At 40.8% G+C, this 15,522-nt stretch overlaps 2 protein-coding genes across 2 annotated transcripts in view; one reads left to right on the top strand and one right to left on the bottom strand.

Annotated features, from left to right (window-relative positions):
- The window catches only part of CCDC91 (coiled-coil domain containing 91), a 539,477-nt gene that overhangs the window by 399,160 nt on the left and 124,795 nt on the right, over nt 1–15,522 (bottom strand). The window lies entirely within an intron of this gene.
- The window catches only part of LOC113437229 (potassium voltage-gated channel subfamily KQT member 1-like), a 230,051-nt gene continuing 221,843 nt past the window's right edge, over nt 7,315–15,522 (top strand). The window contains exons 1-5 of the mRNA XM_087934235.1: nt 7,315–7,392; nt 7,726–7,852; nt 9,177–9,255; nt 10,063–10,159; nt 11,670–11,810. Of these exons, the coding sequence (XP_087790361.1) occupies nt 7,378–7,392; nt 7,726–7,852; nt 9,177–9,255; nt 10,063–10,159; nt 11,670–11,810 (459 nt within the window). The 5' untranslated portion in view covers nt 7,315–7,377. The remainder of the gene's footprint in view (nt 7,393–7,725; nt 7,853–9,176; nt 9,256–10,062; nt 10,160–11,669; nt 11,811–15,522) is intronic.

Below are 15,522 nucleotides of genomic sequence, written 5' to 3'. Positions count from 1 at the left end.
ATTTCCAGGGCATCGTTCATCACCAATGGGCAACGTTAGGCAGATGCATCCATGTCAGGGATACAATGGATTGAAAATTTCTTAAATATATTTGGTTTTCTTCTTTCATTGCCCCTAAAGTCTTCACAATGGTGGGGTTGAGCCAGAGATCCTTCTGTGATTATATTGCCAAGGGCATCTCATCATTGTAAGTGGGAACAAGGGTCTTGGCAGAATTCCCGAGTTATTTGCAAAACAATCTCTAAAATCAATTAAGGAGAATATTTGTAGCTCAGGGTTGAAACAAAGGGTCCTTAGTGCTCTCTGAGCTTGTTCATTTTCTTGCAGACATTTCATTACCATACTAGGTAATGTTATCAGTGCTAGTCTAAGCAAGGCAGTTATTGAGTTTTATGACCTTGTGTCACAGTTGTTAAGCAAATCATTGCAATTGTTAAGTGAATCATGCAGTTATTAAGCAAATCTGGTTTCCTCTATTGATATTGCTTGCCTTCAGACCTTTTGGAGAACAGATACACACAGACACACAGACACACAGACACACACAGACACACACAGACACACACACACACACACAGAGGTAGTATTCAGCAGGTTCTGACCAGTTCTGGAGAAATTTTGAGTAGTTCGGAGAACCGGAAAACACCACCTCTGACTGGCCCCATCTCTTCTCTGCCTCCCATTAAGTCCCAGTTGATCAGCTGGGTCTTCTATGGTTGCCCTGCATAGGAGAATGGAGCTGGAAAGCTGGTTAGACGGGTGGGGAGGGAATGGGGATCTTGCAGTATCCTTCTCTTACCATGTCCACCAAGCCACGCCCACCAAGCCAAGCCACGCCCACCAAGCCACACCCACAGAACCGGTAATAAAAACATTCGAATCTCACCATTGCACACACAGAGTCTTTGTGACAGCCTTCATGCACTTTTGTGCTTCAGGTTTCTGTGATTAGAAGGGGAAAAAATAAACCTTTAAAGCGAATTGTCATCTTGCCCAGGAATTCAGGAGTTAAAGTTCATCCCTTCATAAGTGGTTCTTCCTTTCCTGTGTATGCGAAGAGATCTTATAGGCAAAAAAAATATTCACAAAGCTAACCCAATTTGTTCATTTAATACTACTAGCTCCCAGTGTAGCCAAATAGGACATGGATAATCAGTTGTATACACCAATTCATTATGGGATGTTCAAATGGAAATGTGTTGTGAAGAACTCCCAACTAAATGAAGGATCTTGGTAGTCAAAACAAGTCAAGAATTTGGATGGAACAGGTTCCTCAAGGGACTCTAATAATTTCCATCACAATTACTCTCGGGCAATGTTTAATGCCTTCATATCTTAAAGTATCCTTTAAGGAAATCAGCGGGATCAAATATCACACAAACTTTCCTAGCTGATCAATTATGCAAAAGGATTTTCTTTTCAGAAATCCACAGGAGGGGAGTTACACTCCTCACCTCCCTTTTTACTTTGTGCATGGATGGATGTGGGTAGAAAAGGAGGGAAGTATTTGCATAGGCTCTTTCAAAATTCGGTTCTTTAGCAACCAGATTTTTGAATCAAAATAAGACAACATTGCATTTGTAGAAATAAAAGAATTTTTGTTTTTACTAAAAAAAAAATACAGTGGTACTACGGTTCCCTTCCCCCTCCAAAAAGAGAAGTTCTTGTTAGGGTGTGGTATTTTCCACACCACAGTTCAAAAGTATTACCTTTTCTTTATTTAGCCTTTTTGATACCAGCTTTCACAGCGATATGCAACGACTGGACACTGATGATGCACTGAAAATGTGCATTGATGATGTTACCTAGTTGGGTAATTAAATATCTGCAAGAAAATATCCAAGCTCAGAGAACACCAAGGACCTCACAGTTCAACTATAAAGATTCTCTTCTGTTGGAACAACTGAAAAAGCTATGGACTTTTTCCATAGCTATGAACCTTTCCTGTCAGTGTAGCAACGTCATCATCTTCTGTTAACAATCCCCATAATTCCTTGCGGGGTGGAGTCATGGCAACTGAATGGAGCCAGCAGAGTGTTTTATGGCTGGATGCCCTTCCTGTCTCCAATGCGGAGTTTAATTCAGCAGATATATTCTCAGTGTGCCCAGAGAGAGAAATATCTGCCTAGGATTGAACTCACAGCTGTCTCTGCGGTTTAATATTTTGTCTAAATTTCTCCCAGTAGAAGCTGTCTTTTTGTTTGTTTGATAAAGGGTATGGAGATTAAATGGTGTAATGAGCGGTTGAGGGAGCTAAGTACCAGAGGTGGTATTCAGCAGGTTCTGAGTAGTTCTGGAGAACCGGTAGCGGAAATTTTGAGTCATTTGGAGAACCGGCCAATCCCACCTCTGACTGGCCCCGCCCCCATTTCTTCTCTGCCTCCCATTGAGTCCCAGCTGATTGGCTGGGCCTCCTTTGGTTGCCGTGCACAGGAGAACAGAACTGGAAAGCAGGTTAGTGGGGTTGGGAGGGAATGGGATTTTGCAGTAACCTTCCCCTGCCACACCCACCAAACCACGTCCATCAAGCCACAGCACACCCACCAAGCCATACCCACAGAACCGGTAGTAAAAAAATTTGAATCCCGCTACTGCTAAGTAAATCTAACATACCCAAGAGAAGAATTAAGGAGGTCATGATAACCATCTTCCAATATTTGAGGAGTTGTCGACCTATTCTCCAAAGCACCAGAGGGCAGGAAAAAGAAATATTAGGCGGAAGATCCTTAAAGAGAGATCCAACCTAAAAGTTAGGAGAAATGTCCTGACAGAGAGAACTGTTAAGCAGTGGAACGGCTTGCCTCTGGAACATCTATGTCAAGTCCGTGTATTGCCATTCTTCAATGGAAGAGGACGGTGGGGGGGAGTTGGTACAAGTAATCCTTTTTGATGTAACCTGAATATATTAAATTCTATATTTTGATTCTGTATACCTTGCATATGATATACAACTGGAGGAGTGGAGCCAGATGTCTAGAAACTTGTCACCTCTTGAAGAGATAACAAGATGAGAAGGAACCATAAAAATTCCAGCTCTGGAAGTCACTCCTGGGAAGGGGAGGGGGGAATTAACATGTTGGTTCTTTGTTTGACTAAATCCACATCTGAATAAGGGGAGGAATTCTAACTTCCTTTATCTATGACTGAATGCCTTGGGATACCTTAGATTCTGCTTTGCCTAGTGTTGAGATACAATCCCTTTCAACAAAGGATTCCTTTTGAGACACCTGGTTTTCAGAAGTTCATTCTTTTCGGTTGAAGGGAAAACGTTCAGGGCTTACAGTGTGGGTGCTCCATCACTGGAGGTTTTCAAAAATAGACAGGACAACCCTTTGGGATACTCTCCTGCCCTGTGCAGGGGGCTGTAGTAGAACCAGGGGTGGGCTGCAGGGGGTTCGCAGGGGTCCGGGAGACCCCTTGTTCTGTGCAGTTCGGAGAACACCCAAATCCCCCTCCTAGCTGGCCCCGCCTACCCTGCCCCTCCCCTCCCAGGAGTCCCCACGTGGCCAATTTTGGATACAGGTCAGCGCAGGGCGCATGTGAAGGCTCATGGAGGGTGAAAAAAGGGGCTCCTGGAAGTTCAGGAAGGCCAGAAATGGGCCAGTTTCCAGCTTCCGGACAGCCTCCAAGCCTGAGGAAGCTGTTTTCGCCCTCCCAGAAGCTTGAGGAAAGCCTCTTGGCCATTAAGTCACCGAGACGTATTGTACATTTTGGTGCAAATAACAACATTAATCATATCTGTTACATTCATCAAACTTATGTAGCTCTAGCGTTAATACACGTATTTGTATTAAATTATAATCTTTCATTATTTAGTTATTCAGTGTTCCAGTATATTCTTCTAACGCTAATCACAATATTGTTTAAACATACACGATAATTTTGTTATTCAATTTCTAATCTTCCCTCTAATTATTGCTTTTATCTCATTATATAAAAATGTGTGTATTAATAACCCCCGTCAAAAATAATATTAATCATATCTGTTACATTCATGAAACTTATGTAGTTCTAGCATTAATACACATATTTGTATTAAATTATAAGTCAGACCATATTTTTAGGGCTGTGATTTACAGAATTACAAAACATGCACATACGTTTTAGTTGCTGGGAGGGTGAAGTGTTTTTTTTCATTGCATTGATGTTTGAATTGGAGGATGTGGGTGCTTAATGCAACCACTATCTTGGTTACTGATAGCAAACCATTTAGGAAAGAACGTTGCACAATAATGCTCTATTACCGGTGCATGTTATCTTTGATAGCAAGAACATCTTACACCAGAGGTCTCCAAACTTGGCAACTTTAAGAGTTTTATTTTTTTTTAATTTGATTTGTCAATCACTTACAAGATAATAGGTATAAGTAAAAACATAGTTATGAATACATGAAATGGATAGATATAAGAAAAATAAAATGAAACAATGGGACGGTAGGCACGCTGGTGAGCTTAAGCACGCCCCCTACAGACCTCTTAGGAAAGGGGTGGGGTCAATAGTAGACAGTCTAAGGTTAAAGTTTTTGGGGTTTGGGAAAGAAACCACAGAGTCAGGTAGAGTATTCCAGACATTGACCACTCTGTTGTTGAAGTTGCATTTCCTGCTATCAAGTTTGGTGCGATTAACCTTGAGTTTGTATCTATTGTGTGCTGGCCATGCTGGCTGGGGAATTCTGGGAGTTGAAGTCCACAAGTTTCAAAGTTGCCAAGAGATCCCTGTCTTAAATTGTAATTTGAAATCTTAGAAACTCTTATTAGAGGAAATGTCGATGCCCACCCCCCCCCCGCCAGCACTATCTGAAATATATATTCTTAAAAACATGGATCAACTGCTTGTGGAATGCAAGATTCTCAAGTGGGAAGTACCAGAGTTAGCATGGATTTTTTTTTTATAATTGTGGAAAAGGGATGTAAACAGCATATCATCCAAATCTCCCACTTCAGGCCACACCATATGTTCCATATTAGCGGGCTTGAAACCCTGCATTCCCATTGGTCCGTTTCAACCGCTACCTGATTGGACATCCTGGGCGGTTATGATTGGCTCGCTAAGAATCTGCCGTGATTGGTTAAAACCAAGCGTGGGAGACTTAAAGCGATGTCATTGGCCACCAAGCCACATCGTTCATGGATCATGGTTCAGGAGGCAATTGGACTTTCCTTTGAAGACGTTTCTCTTCTCATCCAAGAAGCTTCTTCAGCTCTGCATAATAGTGGGGAATGGAAGGATTTATACTGTTGTATATTTATATTCCTTTATATTCCTCTATTCCTTCCTTTTAGAGGGAAGGATGCAAATGGCCAGCTCTCTGCAAGGAATATAAATCCTTCCATTCCCCGCTATCCGTTCAGAGCTGAAGAAGCTTCTTGGATGAGAAGAGAAACGTCTTCAAAAGAAAGAAAAACCAAGAAAGTCCAGTGGCCTCCTGAAAAAAGCAAAAATTTGTTCCAAAAATTGTTTGGGACAAGAATTTACAGGCAGCCCTCAGCTTACAGCAGTGCATTTAGTGACTGTTTGAAGTTACAATGGCATTGAAAAAAGTGAATTATGACCGTTTTTCACATGTTCGACTGTTGCAGCATCTCCATGGTCACGTGATCAAAATTCAGATACTTGGCAACTATAACAGTGGTTGCCAACCAGTGGGCCGGGGACCACTGGTGGTCCGTGAGAAAATTTTGATGGTCCGCAGAGAAATGTCACCCCCAAAGCAATTAATCCAGACTGCACGGAAACACAAGGCTGTGCTCCCCACAGCTTGCATTGCAAACAACGCGAGGTAGTGAGGGGAGGGGGTGAAAGGGCAGAAGGGGGAACTCTCCCCACATGCCTCGATTGGCCACCAGGCTGCTTCTTTCCACTTCTTTCTTCTTTTGCTTTTGGCTGCACACAAGGAAAGCAGCAAAAGTCTTTTTTTCTCTCCTCCAAACTCCGCCAGAAATGAGTCTTTCAGACCCTGCAAGGCCTCCTGCTCCAAGAGGCTGTGCCGGCATGACAAGTCTCACAAGACTCATTTCTGGCAGAGTTTGGGGGTGAGAAAGAAAAACTTCTGCTACTTCTGCTGCTTCTGCTGCTTTCCTTGCATGAAGCCAAAAGTCTCTCTCCCTCCTCCCCCCCACCGAGAACGGAGCTGGAGACAGTATTCTGTGATCCTAAATAAAGAATGATCGATCTTTAGGAAAACGGGGTGGGGAATTTTCCCAGGGTCTCTGGTCCATGGGATTTAAAATTATGAGTTTGGTGGTCCCTGAGGTCCAAAAGGTTGGTGACCCCTTATTTATAATGGTTGCAGTATCCCAGGGTCATGTGATCACATTTTACAATCTTCTGCCAAGCAAAGTCATTTTTTCTAATGTTGAGTTAATACAATTCTAGCTGCTCTTAATATATGTACAATTAAATATATTTTTTCTTTGCTATAACTCTCAGGTAGGATCTCCAGTAAAAATACCGCAGGCTTTAAATCTATATGTTATTTTATCATCTTTTCCAACCATGTATGTATTTTTGTCCAATATCTTTTAGCCTCTGTGCATGTCCACCACATATGGTAATATATGATCCAGGTATTTGATGACATTTCCAACATTTCGCTGATTTGTCCTCAAACACCTTTGCCAATCTTGCCGGGAGAAGATGCCATCTATAAAACATCTTATACGCATTTTCTTTATAAGCTGTTGACATTGTTAATTTATAGTTTCTATCCCATAGTTTCTGGAAAAGTCAGTGGGGAAGGCAGATTTTATTTAACAACCGCGTTACTAACTTAACAGCTGTGGTGATTCACTGAGCAACTGTGGCAAGGAAGGTCGTAAAATGGGGGGGAGCCATTTAACAACGGTTTCGCTTAGCAACCAAAATTTTGGGCTCAATTGTGGTCACGGCGTTTCTCAACCTTGGCAGCTTTAAGATGGGTGGCCTTCAACTCCTGGGTAGGGAATTCTGGGAATTCTGGGAGTTGGAGGCCACCCACCTTAAAGCTTCCACCACACCAGAAAGCATGGATAGCTCAGGGCAGGCATGTTGGGTTGTGAAAGTCTTTTTAGCTTGGTTTTGGGATTGCAAACATTTCATTGCCATACTAGATAATTTCATCAGCACCATAGATGTGGGGAAGTTTGGTCTTTTGGTTGGTAAGGGCTGAGTAGATAAATGTCTCCCTTTATAAATTTATAAATGTCTCCAAATGTCTCAGTCTCCATCAATTGCTTGAAATAAGCGTATTGCTTAAAAGACTAAAAAACTATACTTTTAAATGAATTACAGCTTTTTGATTATTACTTTTTTTTTATTTGTAGATTTCTGCTGGTGCTGGTTTGTTTAATTTTCAGTGTTCTGTCTACTATAGAACATTATGCAGAATTTGCCACCGGAATGCTTTTTTGGATGGTAAGTGATCTACTTTGACATATTAGATAAATTGCATATAGCGTAGATGAGTTGGGACCTCTCTGTGAAAAAATGAACAAGTGAAAAAGGCCAGATTTTGTTATTATATACTGTCTGGATGGCTGGTGTGGCTCTAGGAATTGTTGGGAGACAGATATGCCCCCCCCCCCCAGTGTGCCAAAAACAGGTGTGAAATTTAGTGTTTTGGGGCTGGCAAGGAGGAAAGGGGTTGCCTCTGTATCACTTTATAATATAAATTGATTTCTGAACAGTTGATGTAAATGCATATTTTAAAAGAGTGTTAAAAATAAAGATGATTGTTCTTGATTTTAGGAAATTGTCTTGGTGGTCTTTTTTGGTGCTGAATATGTGGTGAGGCTCTGGTCTGCAGGTTGCAGAAGCAAATACGTTGGTATCAAAGGAAGAATACGTTTTGCCAGGAAACCGATATCGATAATAGGTAAGCCCTACTTTAAAATAACATTCCAGTTGGGACTTCCGGTTTGAAGGTCTTCCAGAATTCCTTAGGCAGCATATTGGCTGGGAATTCTGAGTGCTGGAAGTCCACAAATGTCAGCAAGGGAATTCTGGGAATTGAAGTCCACAAATGCTGGCTGGGAAATTCTGGAAGCGGAAGTCATTTTAAAAGTTGTTGAGGAGTGGGAACGACATATCTAGTGTATCAAGAACTGCAAACACCTTCAGAAATGAGGGATATTATTGCTAATCATAGCCATTCTTGCTTCACCTCTATCTATGATTATGAATTTTCCAGAAGGAATAAGAAAACTTTCTTCTTCTCTCCATCCATTCTCCCACCTTTTTGCAATATGGAGATTACCATGCTGCCCATTGTTTAATGCTATTGCTTTTTTTACCAAGATTTACAGATGTTTTTAAAGTCAGGTGCATTTGAAAGCCATGTTCTGTCAATTAACAGTGCAATAAATTATAAAATACTGCATAAGAGTCTCTAAGCTGAGTCTCTAAGTTGGGATGGCTAATTTTAAACCCGTGTAAGAAAATAGCTTTACATTAACAATGGCAGCCACATATAAAGAAAAATCTCTACAAAATGTTTTATCGCTGGCACCTAGCACCAGCAAGGTTGGCCAAAATTTACCCAAATTTGAACCTGGTATGTTGGAAATGTAAAAAAAAAAAAAAACAGGCACCTTCTTTTATATGCGGTGGTCATGTTCTAAAGCAAAGAAATTTTGGAATAAAATAAGGATTTGGCTGCAAGAAATAACTGGTTTAAAAATAGAACTTAAGCCTGAAATGTTCTTATTAGGGATAATCAGAGGTAGATACAAGAAAGATATTGAATATGTAATAATACATATATTGATAACAGCTAGAATAATGTATGCCCCAAACTGGAAATTAGAAAATAGTCCCACAGATAACATCATTATAAAAAAAATATGGATTAGGAAGAATTGAATAAACTTACAATGGAATTTCAGGACAAGGAAGAAAAAGAATACTATACGGTCTGAGGAAAATGGTATGTTTGGTTAGATAACAGGAAAAAAGATAATGTAAAATGTAAATGATATATGTATGTATGTATGTAAATGAATATGGAAAAGTCAGTGCCACAACTTAGAGCAAAAACTATACATATGATTTGTTTTTAAAAGTGTAAAAATTTAATAAAATTTATTTTTTTAAAAAGAAGAAAATAGCTTTACAAAGTATTAAGGCCTGCTTTGTGGAAGGTTTCTTTTCGTAAACAGTGTTAAGCAGATATTGAAATACTTCATATGCTTTGTCAACAGATCTCATAGTTGTGATAGCTTCAATTATTGTTCTCAGTGTGGGATCGAATGGACAAGTTTTTGCTACTTCTGCAATAAGGTAGGTTGAAACAGTTTAGATAAATTATTTAAAAAATACCCTGTTTCTCAACTTTGCATCCTGCCTATATGCATACTGTATATTCTTAGTGCCACTGCCATAATTGTTGTGATTTTTTTGATGCATGTAAAACTATTTATTTATTGATTTGATTTGATTTGTCAATCGCTTACAAGATAACAGGTATAAGTATAAACATAGTTTTGAATACATAAGATGGATATGTATAAGAAAAATAAAAAGAAACAATACTATAGGGACGGTAGGCACGATTGGTATGCTTATGCATACCCCCTACAACAAAGGACAGATTTGAGATAAGTTATTCCTGCCCCTCTGAGGCACGGTTAGATAGAAAGAAGCAATTAAGAAGCCCTACTTAAACTTTACAGACAAGATAATACGATCCACTTTCCAAGGTTCCATAACCTTGCATATATTTTCCAGTCAGCAGAAGTAGCCTGCAGTACCGCACTCTAACCATTGCGCCACCGTGGCTCAGCGATATAGATGTACATCATGTAGATGTAGATGTATGGTGCAGGTATACATTTATATATGTATATTGCACGTGTATATATGTGTTATCTATGTGTTTGGGTAGAAATACTCTTTCTTTTGAAGAGCTGGCATGAGAATTTCATTTTTAATGTGGGCCAGTGTGCTCACAGTAAAAAAAAATGACAATAAAAGTTATCTTATCTTAAGTGCCAGCCTCCTCATCTCTCTAAATTCCAGATCTTGATGCATAAAGAACACCAGTCTCAATTTTCACTCTACATTTTCTCTTCCAATGTTTCTTTTAAGGGGAATCCGGTTTCTACAGATCCTTCGCATGCTTCATGTAGATCGACAAGGCGGTACTTGGAGACTCCTGGGGTCTGTGGTATTCATACATCGTCAGGTACCGTGTCAAACATGAAGTGCACTTCTGCTGTTGCAAACATTATCCATTTTCAACTTGCCAAAGAACTAAGGGAAGAGGGAAGGGGGAGATGGAATGTGGGCTCTAGATTTCAAACAGAAGAGCTGTGAGAGCCAAGGACACATCGGCAGGTGTCTGCCAAGCCTAGAGACTTTTCTCATAACAAAATACTGGCACTCAATTGGATAATGTGACCTACAGTAATTGGGGAAGGGGGAATTCCATATTGTAACTACAATATATGGGCTAGCATGGGAAATAATCAGAGCTGGTTTTGCCTTCTTCAGTGCTGAAATGATGTATTCAATAAAGTTTGTATTCAACCTTTGGAAAATCTTGAAGGTGTTTACTTTGGTTGGGTTCATCAGTCAGAACGCTGATATACCTTATGTGAGCAGAATATTATATATATTTGACAATCTCCTCTGACACTTCCAAACCTTTTATCAGCACATCAAGTACCGTATGGCAAAAACAGGAGGGAAGAAGAAGTGGTTATGGGGATGTACTATTCTTGGGACAGAAGCTCATTTTATATCCTGTGGCTTCTAAAAGGCATACTATTGTTTATGATTTGCCTTAGCAATAGGAGTCTAATTAGACAGTTGTTGAATAAATTTTTACAAGTAGTTCTCGACTTACAACCAAGTTACAACCTATCTGCAAAAGAGGACTTATGAGAAGGTCCAAAGTTCCAAGATGCATCATCACAGTCAAATGATTGTACTTTTGGTCAATGCAGCTGCATTTATAGCTGTTTGCAAAATCCCATAGAAATGGAACCATGTTTCACCATATTTTTGCCCAAACCTGGCACTTATTTCTGGGTTTTGGCAAAACCATGCCTTAGCGAACAATGGGTTCGCACTTAGGACCACCACATTCACACAATGACCGCTGTAAAAATGTTAGAAAGTCAGATGGGTCATGTGACCAACCCATTTTACAACCGTGACCACTTATGATTGTAATAAGGCAGGCTCCATTATGGTCGTAATTTGAGGACTTCCTGTATTGTGATTCACCAGGAGAGATCCATTACATGAAAATTATGCAATTGGGTTTTTTTTTTATAACAGAAGGTCAAGAAACAAGAATATTAAATATGAAAGATACCATTATTAAAAGGTATCATACACACGGAAAGTTGTGTTTATTTATATTTCATGCTTCTTAACCAGAGTGGGGCCCTGGACGGTGTACAATTTAATCAATAACATTAAGAGCCAGGGTGGCGCAGTGGTTAGAATGTGGTATTGCAGGCTAATTCTGCTGATTGCCAGCAGTTCAATTCTGATCTGCTGGCATCGGCCTTCCATCCTTCCGAGGTGGGTAAAATGAGGACCCAGATTGTTGGGGGCAACATGCTGACTCTGTAAACTGCTTAGAGTGGGCTGTAAAGCACTGTGAAGTGGTATATAAGTCTTAGGGCTACTTCTATTGTGTCCAAGCTTGAAAGGTCTAAGTAATTCATGGTTGTTTTCCTTAGGAACTCATAACTACCCTGTACATTGGATTCTTGGGCCTAATCTTCTCATCCTATTTTGTCTATCTTGCTGAGAAAGATGCTGTGGATGAAGAGGGACAAACTGGATTCTCTAGCTATGCTGATGCGCTCTGGTGGGGAGTGGTAAGTCTTGTTCTCTGGATATCATAGGAAGATGCTATTTGCATCAGAGCCTCAAAGGAGATATGGCAGCTGTGTGGCCCCTGGAAACTTGATTAAAGAGGGAGATTTTACAGAGAAGAGAGCTGGTTTAATTTAGCGGGTAAGTAATCCAGCTACAAACTGGTTTTCAAAGACCCGTCCAGCCCTATGATTCTCTGATCCCTTAGCTTAGATGAGGCTTTTCCTGTACAAGGCACGGGGTGAGATTCAGCTGGTTTGGTCTGGTTTGGGCAAACCGGATGTAAAATTTACATCCGGTTTGCCAAACCGGTAGTTGAACCAACTATCTGGCCCCGCCCACCCCATCCCGCCCCTCCCCAGAGTCTACACACGACCCATTTTGGATGCAGGTAAGTGCAGGGTCTGTGCAGAGGTTCTGGGAAGTGAAAAACGAGCCTTCTGGAAATCCAGAAACGGGCCTGTTTCCGGCTTCTGGAAGGCCTCTGGACCCAGGGGAGGCCATTTTTGCCTCCCAGAGGCCTGAGGGAAGCCTCTGGACTCTGGGGAAGGCGAAAAATGGCTCTCCTGGAAGTTCTGGTAGGCCACGCCCACTGTGGCCACGCCCACCCAGCAACCGGGCAGCGAACCAGTTGCTGGGATTTTTGAATCCCACCCCTGACAAGGCAGCTGGTATATTTCCACTTTGGACCTGAATAGCTGCACACCCCTAATATGCTGTCCTGAGAAACTGTCCTCCTTAAATGACAATCTTCAAAAGGGAAAAGTCATTTTAAAATTGAAAAATAAATGACAGGGGAGTCCACATTAAATACTCTGTCGTGACATGAGTGGGTGAAAATAAAAACATTTCCAAGACTCATTCAGTGCTATACTTAGATTTGAAAACTGTGCATTAAGAATTAAGATGCCATTACATAAGGATGACTCAGTCTAATGAGATTCACAGGGAAAATAGAATTATCACAGCTGTTGTTAATTATAACTAAAAATAATTTCCATCTTCAGAAACTATGTGAGTTTCTTAAGAGCCCTTATAAAAAAAGGATGAGAAGAATAGACAAATCTTCAACTCATTCTTTATCATCACCATTCATGGGTCTGGCAAATATAAATTACAATTGATTTATGGCCAATTTCTATTGTTATTCTGATTATTAGCCCTGCCTATTTCTTGAAATAAATTCTCACCTGGTTATTCGTAAACAAATATAAGAGAAGAAAAATGATTGAAGCAAGATAAAGAAACCAAATGCTAACATACACAATAATTCCATATATAAAGCTAGTCTTCCTTCTCTAGTTTGAATAATCCTGGTTATGTTTTCCACCTATAAACTGCAAAAAAACCCAAATTAGAACAATTAAAGCAACTGTTCAAATGTTGGTGCATACTTAGAATAAACATCAGAGTTCCATCAATTTTAACCAGAATTTTTCCTGCTAATTTTTAAATTCTTCCCTCTTATTTGTCTTTTTCCTCAATTACTCCCCAAAGAGGAAATAAAAAGGTGATCATCTGAAGGGAATACAGGCAGTCCTTGATTTACGACCACAATTGAGCCCAAAATTTCTGTTGCTAGGCGAGACATTTGTTGAGTGAGTTTTGCCCCATTTTACGATCTTTCCAGCTATAGCTGTTAAGTGAATCACTGCAGTTGTTCTGTTAGTAACACAGTTGTTATATGAATCTGGCTTCCCCATTGACTGTGCTTGTCAGAAGGTTGCAAAAGGGGATCCCATGACCCCGGGACACTGCCACCGTCATAAACATGAGTCAGTAGCTAAGCATCTAAATTTTGATCACACGACCATGGAGCTGCTGCAACGGTCATAAGTGTGAAAATAATTCCTGTCATGCCCAAGGTAGAGTCGGACTCTGAGGGAGAGGAGGAACAGCCAACAGGGAGTGGAGGTGTGGCTCCGAAGGTTGTGGAGGAGGCTGGGGAAGGGCAGAGGCCGTCTGGGCAGTCAGAGGAGGATCCAGGCCCATCCCCTATCCATCCTAGGACATGCAGGGAGGAACGGAGAAGGGAACAATGTGGTTTACGAGAGAGGAAGTGGCCATGATCTCCCTCATTGGTTGCAGCTGGGGAGAATAGTATATAAGAGAGACGGTTAGTTGCCAGAAGCAAAGCATGTTTTATTTTGGGCTGAAGTTATCTTGGTTAGTGTCCTTCCAACAGACTGTGCCTTGTTATCTCCTTGAAGTTGGTAATTACTGTACTTATCTTGGTCCATTGTGGAAATTCCTTCATTGTAGTTTGTTTTAGTTTTTTATTTCACCTCTATCTGCTCATTAAGTTCGGACTGTATTGCTTTCTTTTGAAGACTATTTTTGAGTATGTTTTATCTCCAACTGAGAATGATTGAACAGTGGGGCCAAGTTGGAGGCATTAAAGGACATTTATTTATGTTTTGGATTTTGTACGTTTGTGTTACACTCCGGGTCATCACAATTCCCTTTTTTTCAGTGCCGTTGTAACTTTGAATGGTCACTAAATGAACTGTTGTAAGTCGAAGACCACCTGTGTCTGGCATTTTTTTCCCCCAAACAAAATATTTATCTTTATAGATAGCAACTATTAACATTTAAAGAGCAACTCAGCCACCCAATGATGTGTATTTATTTGGTGTCTCCTTCTGTACTTAAAGGAGCTATGTGGGTCGAAGTTCTGCAGGTTGTTGCCGCCCCGAATCACATGACCACACTTCAGATGCTCAGCAAGAGCATTGGTGCATTGTGGCCATTTGCAATGGCCCGAGGTCACATGACCACGTTTTCTGACCATTTTGCTGAAAACCCAGCACTTCCGGTTTTCAGCAAAACCGTGCCTGTAGTGAACAATTGGCTTGCTTAATGACTGTCACAGTAACAGTTTGTCAAATTGGAACTGTCATATGTGACTGATGTTAACTCATAAAATATTTCTATGGTCTTTTTAGAGGTGCCATCAGAAAGGGAGGTGGGAGCAGTGGGCAGCTTGCATTCCATAAATGTTTTCAAAGATAGTTTCTAGGTGACTGAAGTTTCTGCCGTGCAAAATTCTAACTGGACAGCATGATTGATGACTCTTGGCTATGGATGTGTCCCATTGGAGGATATGAATTATAATACACCCAGGGGGTGGGGGGAAAACCAAGGTCAAGGGGAACAATGAATGATGTGTCTCAGAGTCGGCTACACCCAGGCAGTGCTGGCATGTTTACTTCTAATAAATCTTCTTTAAGTTTTGGAAGTTCGGCTAGAGACTTAGGATTTAAATGGGGGTAATGGCTGGAGCCCTGAGAACTGATCCATGTTATAATCTTCACAAGTTACAGTCGTAACTCATGGCGATTACCGGTTTGGGCACCTCTGTATGTAAGCATAGATTGTCGTCAGCCATTCAGCCATGTCCAACCTTGGCCGCTTTATGGATTACCATTTTCCATGCCCCTCTGTCTCACATGCCTCCTTCAGATCTTCCGTGGTCACCAAAATGTCCAGACAATGGGTACTAGAGTGGCCCCTTCTCCTTTTTTCTGCTGATTTCTCCTCAGCATGATTGACTTTTCTAATGATTAACTCTCATACCAAAGTATGACAGCCTCTGTTTATGACAATCTTTGGCTTCAACTGATATTTTTGGTGAGGTTGTTCTTTGTTTGTAATTTTTATGGTTCATGGGATGTGTAATAGTCTCCCCCAGCACCATAGTTCAAAGGCCTCCAC

The sequence above is a fragment of the Pseudonaja textilis genome, chromosome 5, assembly GCF_049901715.1.
Source record: "Pseudonaja textilis isolate UNSWEBS1 chromosome 5, rPseTex1.2, whole genome shotgun sequence".
NCBI classification, from domain to species: Eukaryota; Metazoa; Chordata; class Lepidosauria; order Squamata; family Elapidae; genus Pseudonaja; species Pseudonaja textilis.
Note: the sequence above shows the minus strand (reverse complement) of the source record. Positions and strands in the feature narration are given on the sequence as shown.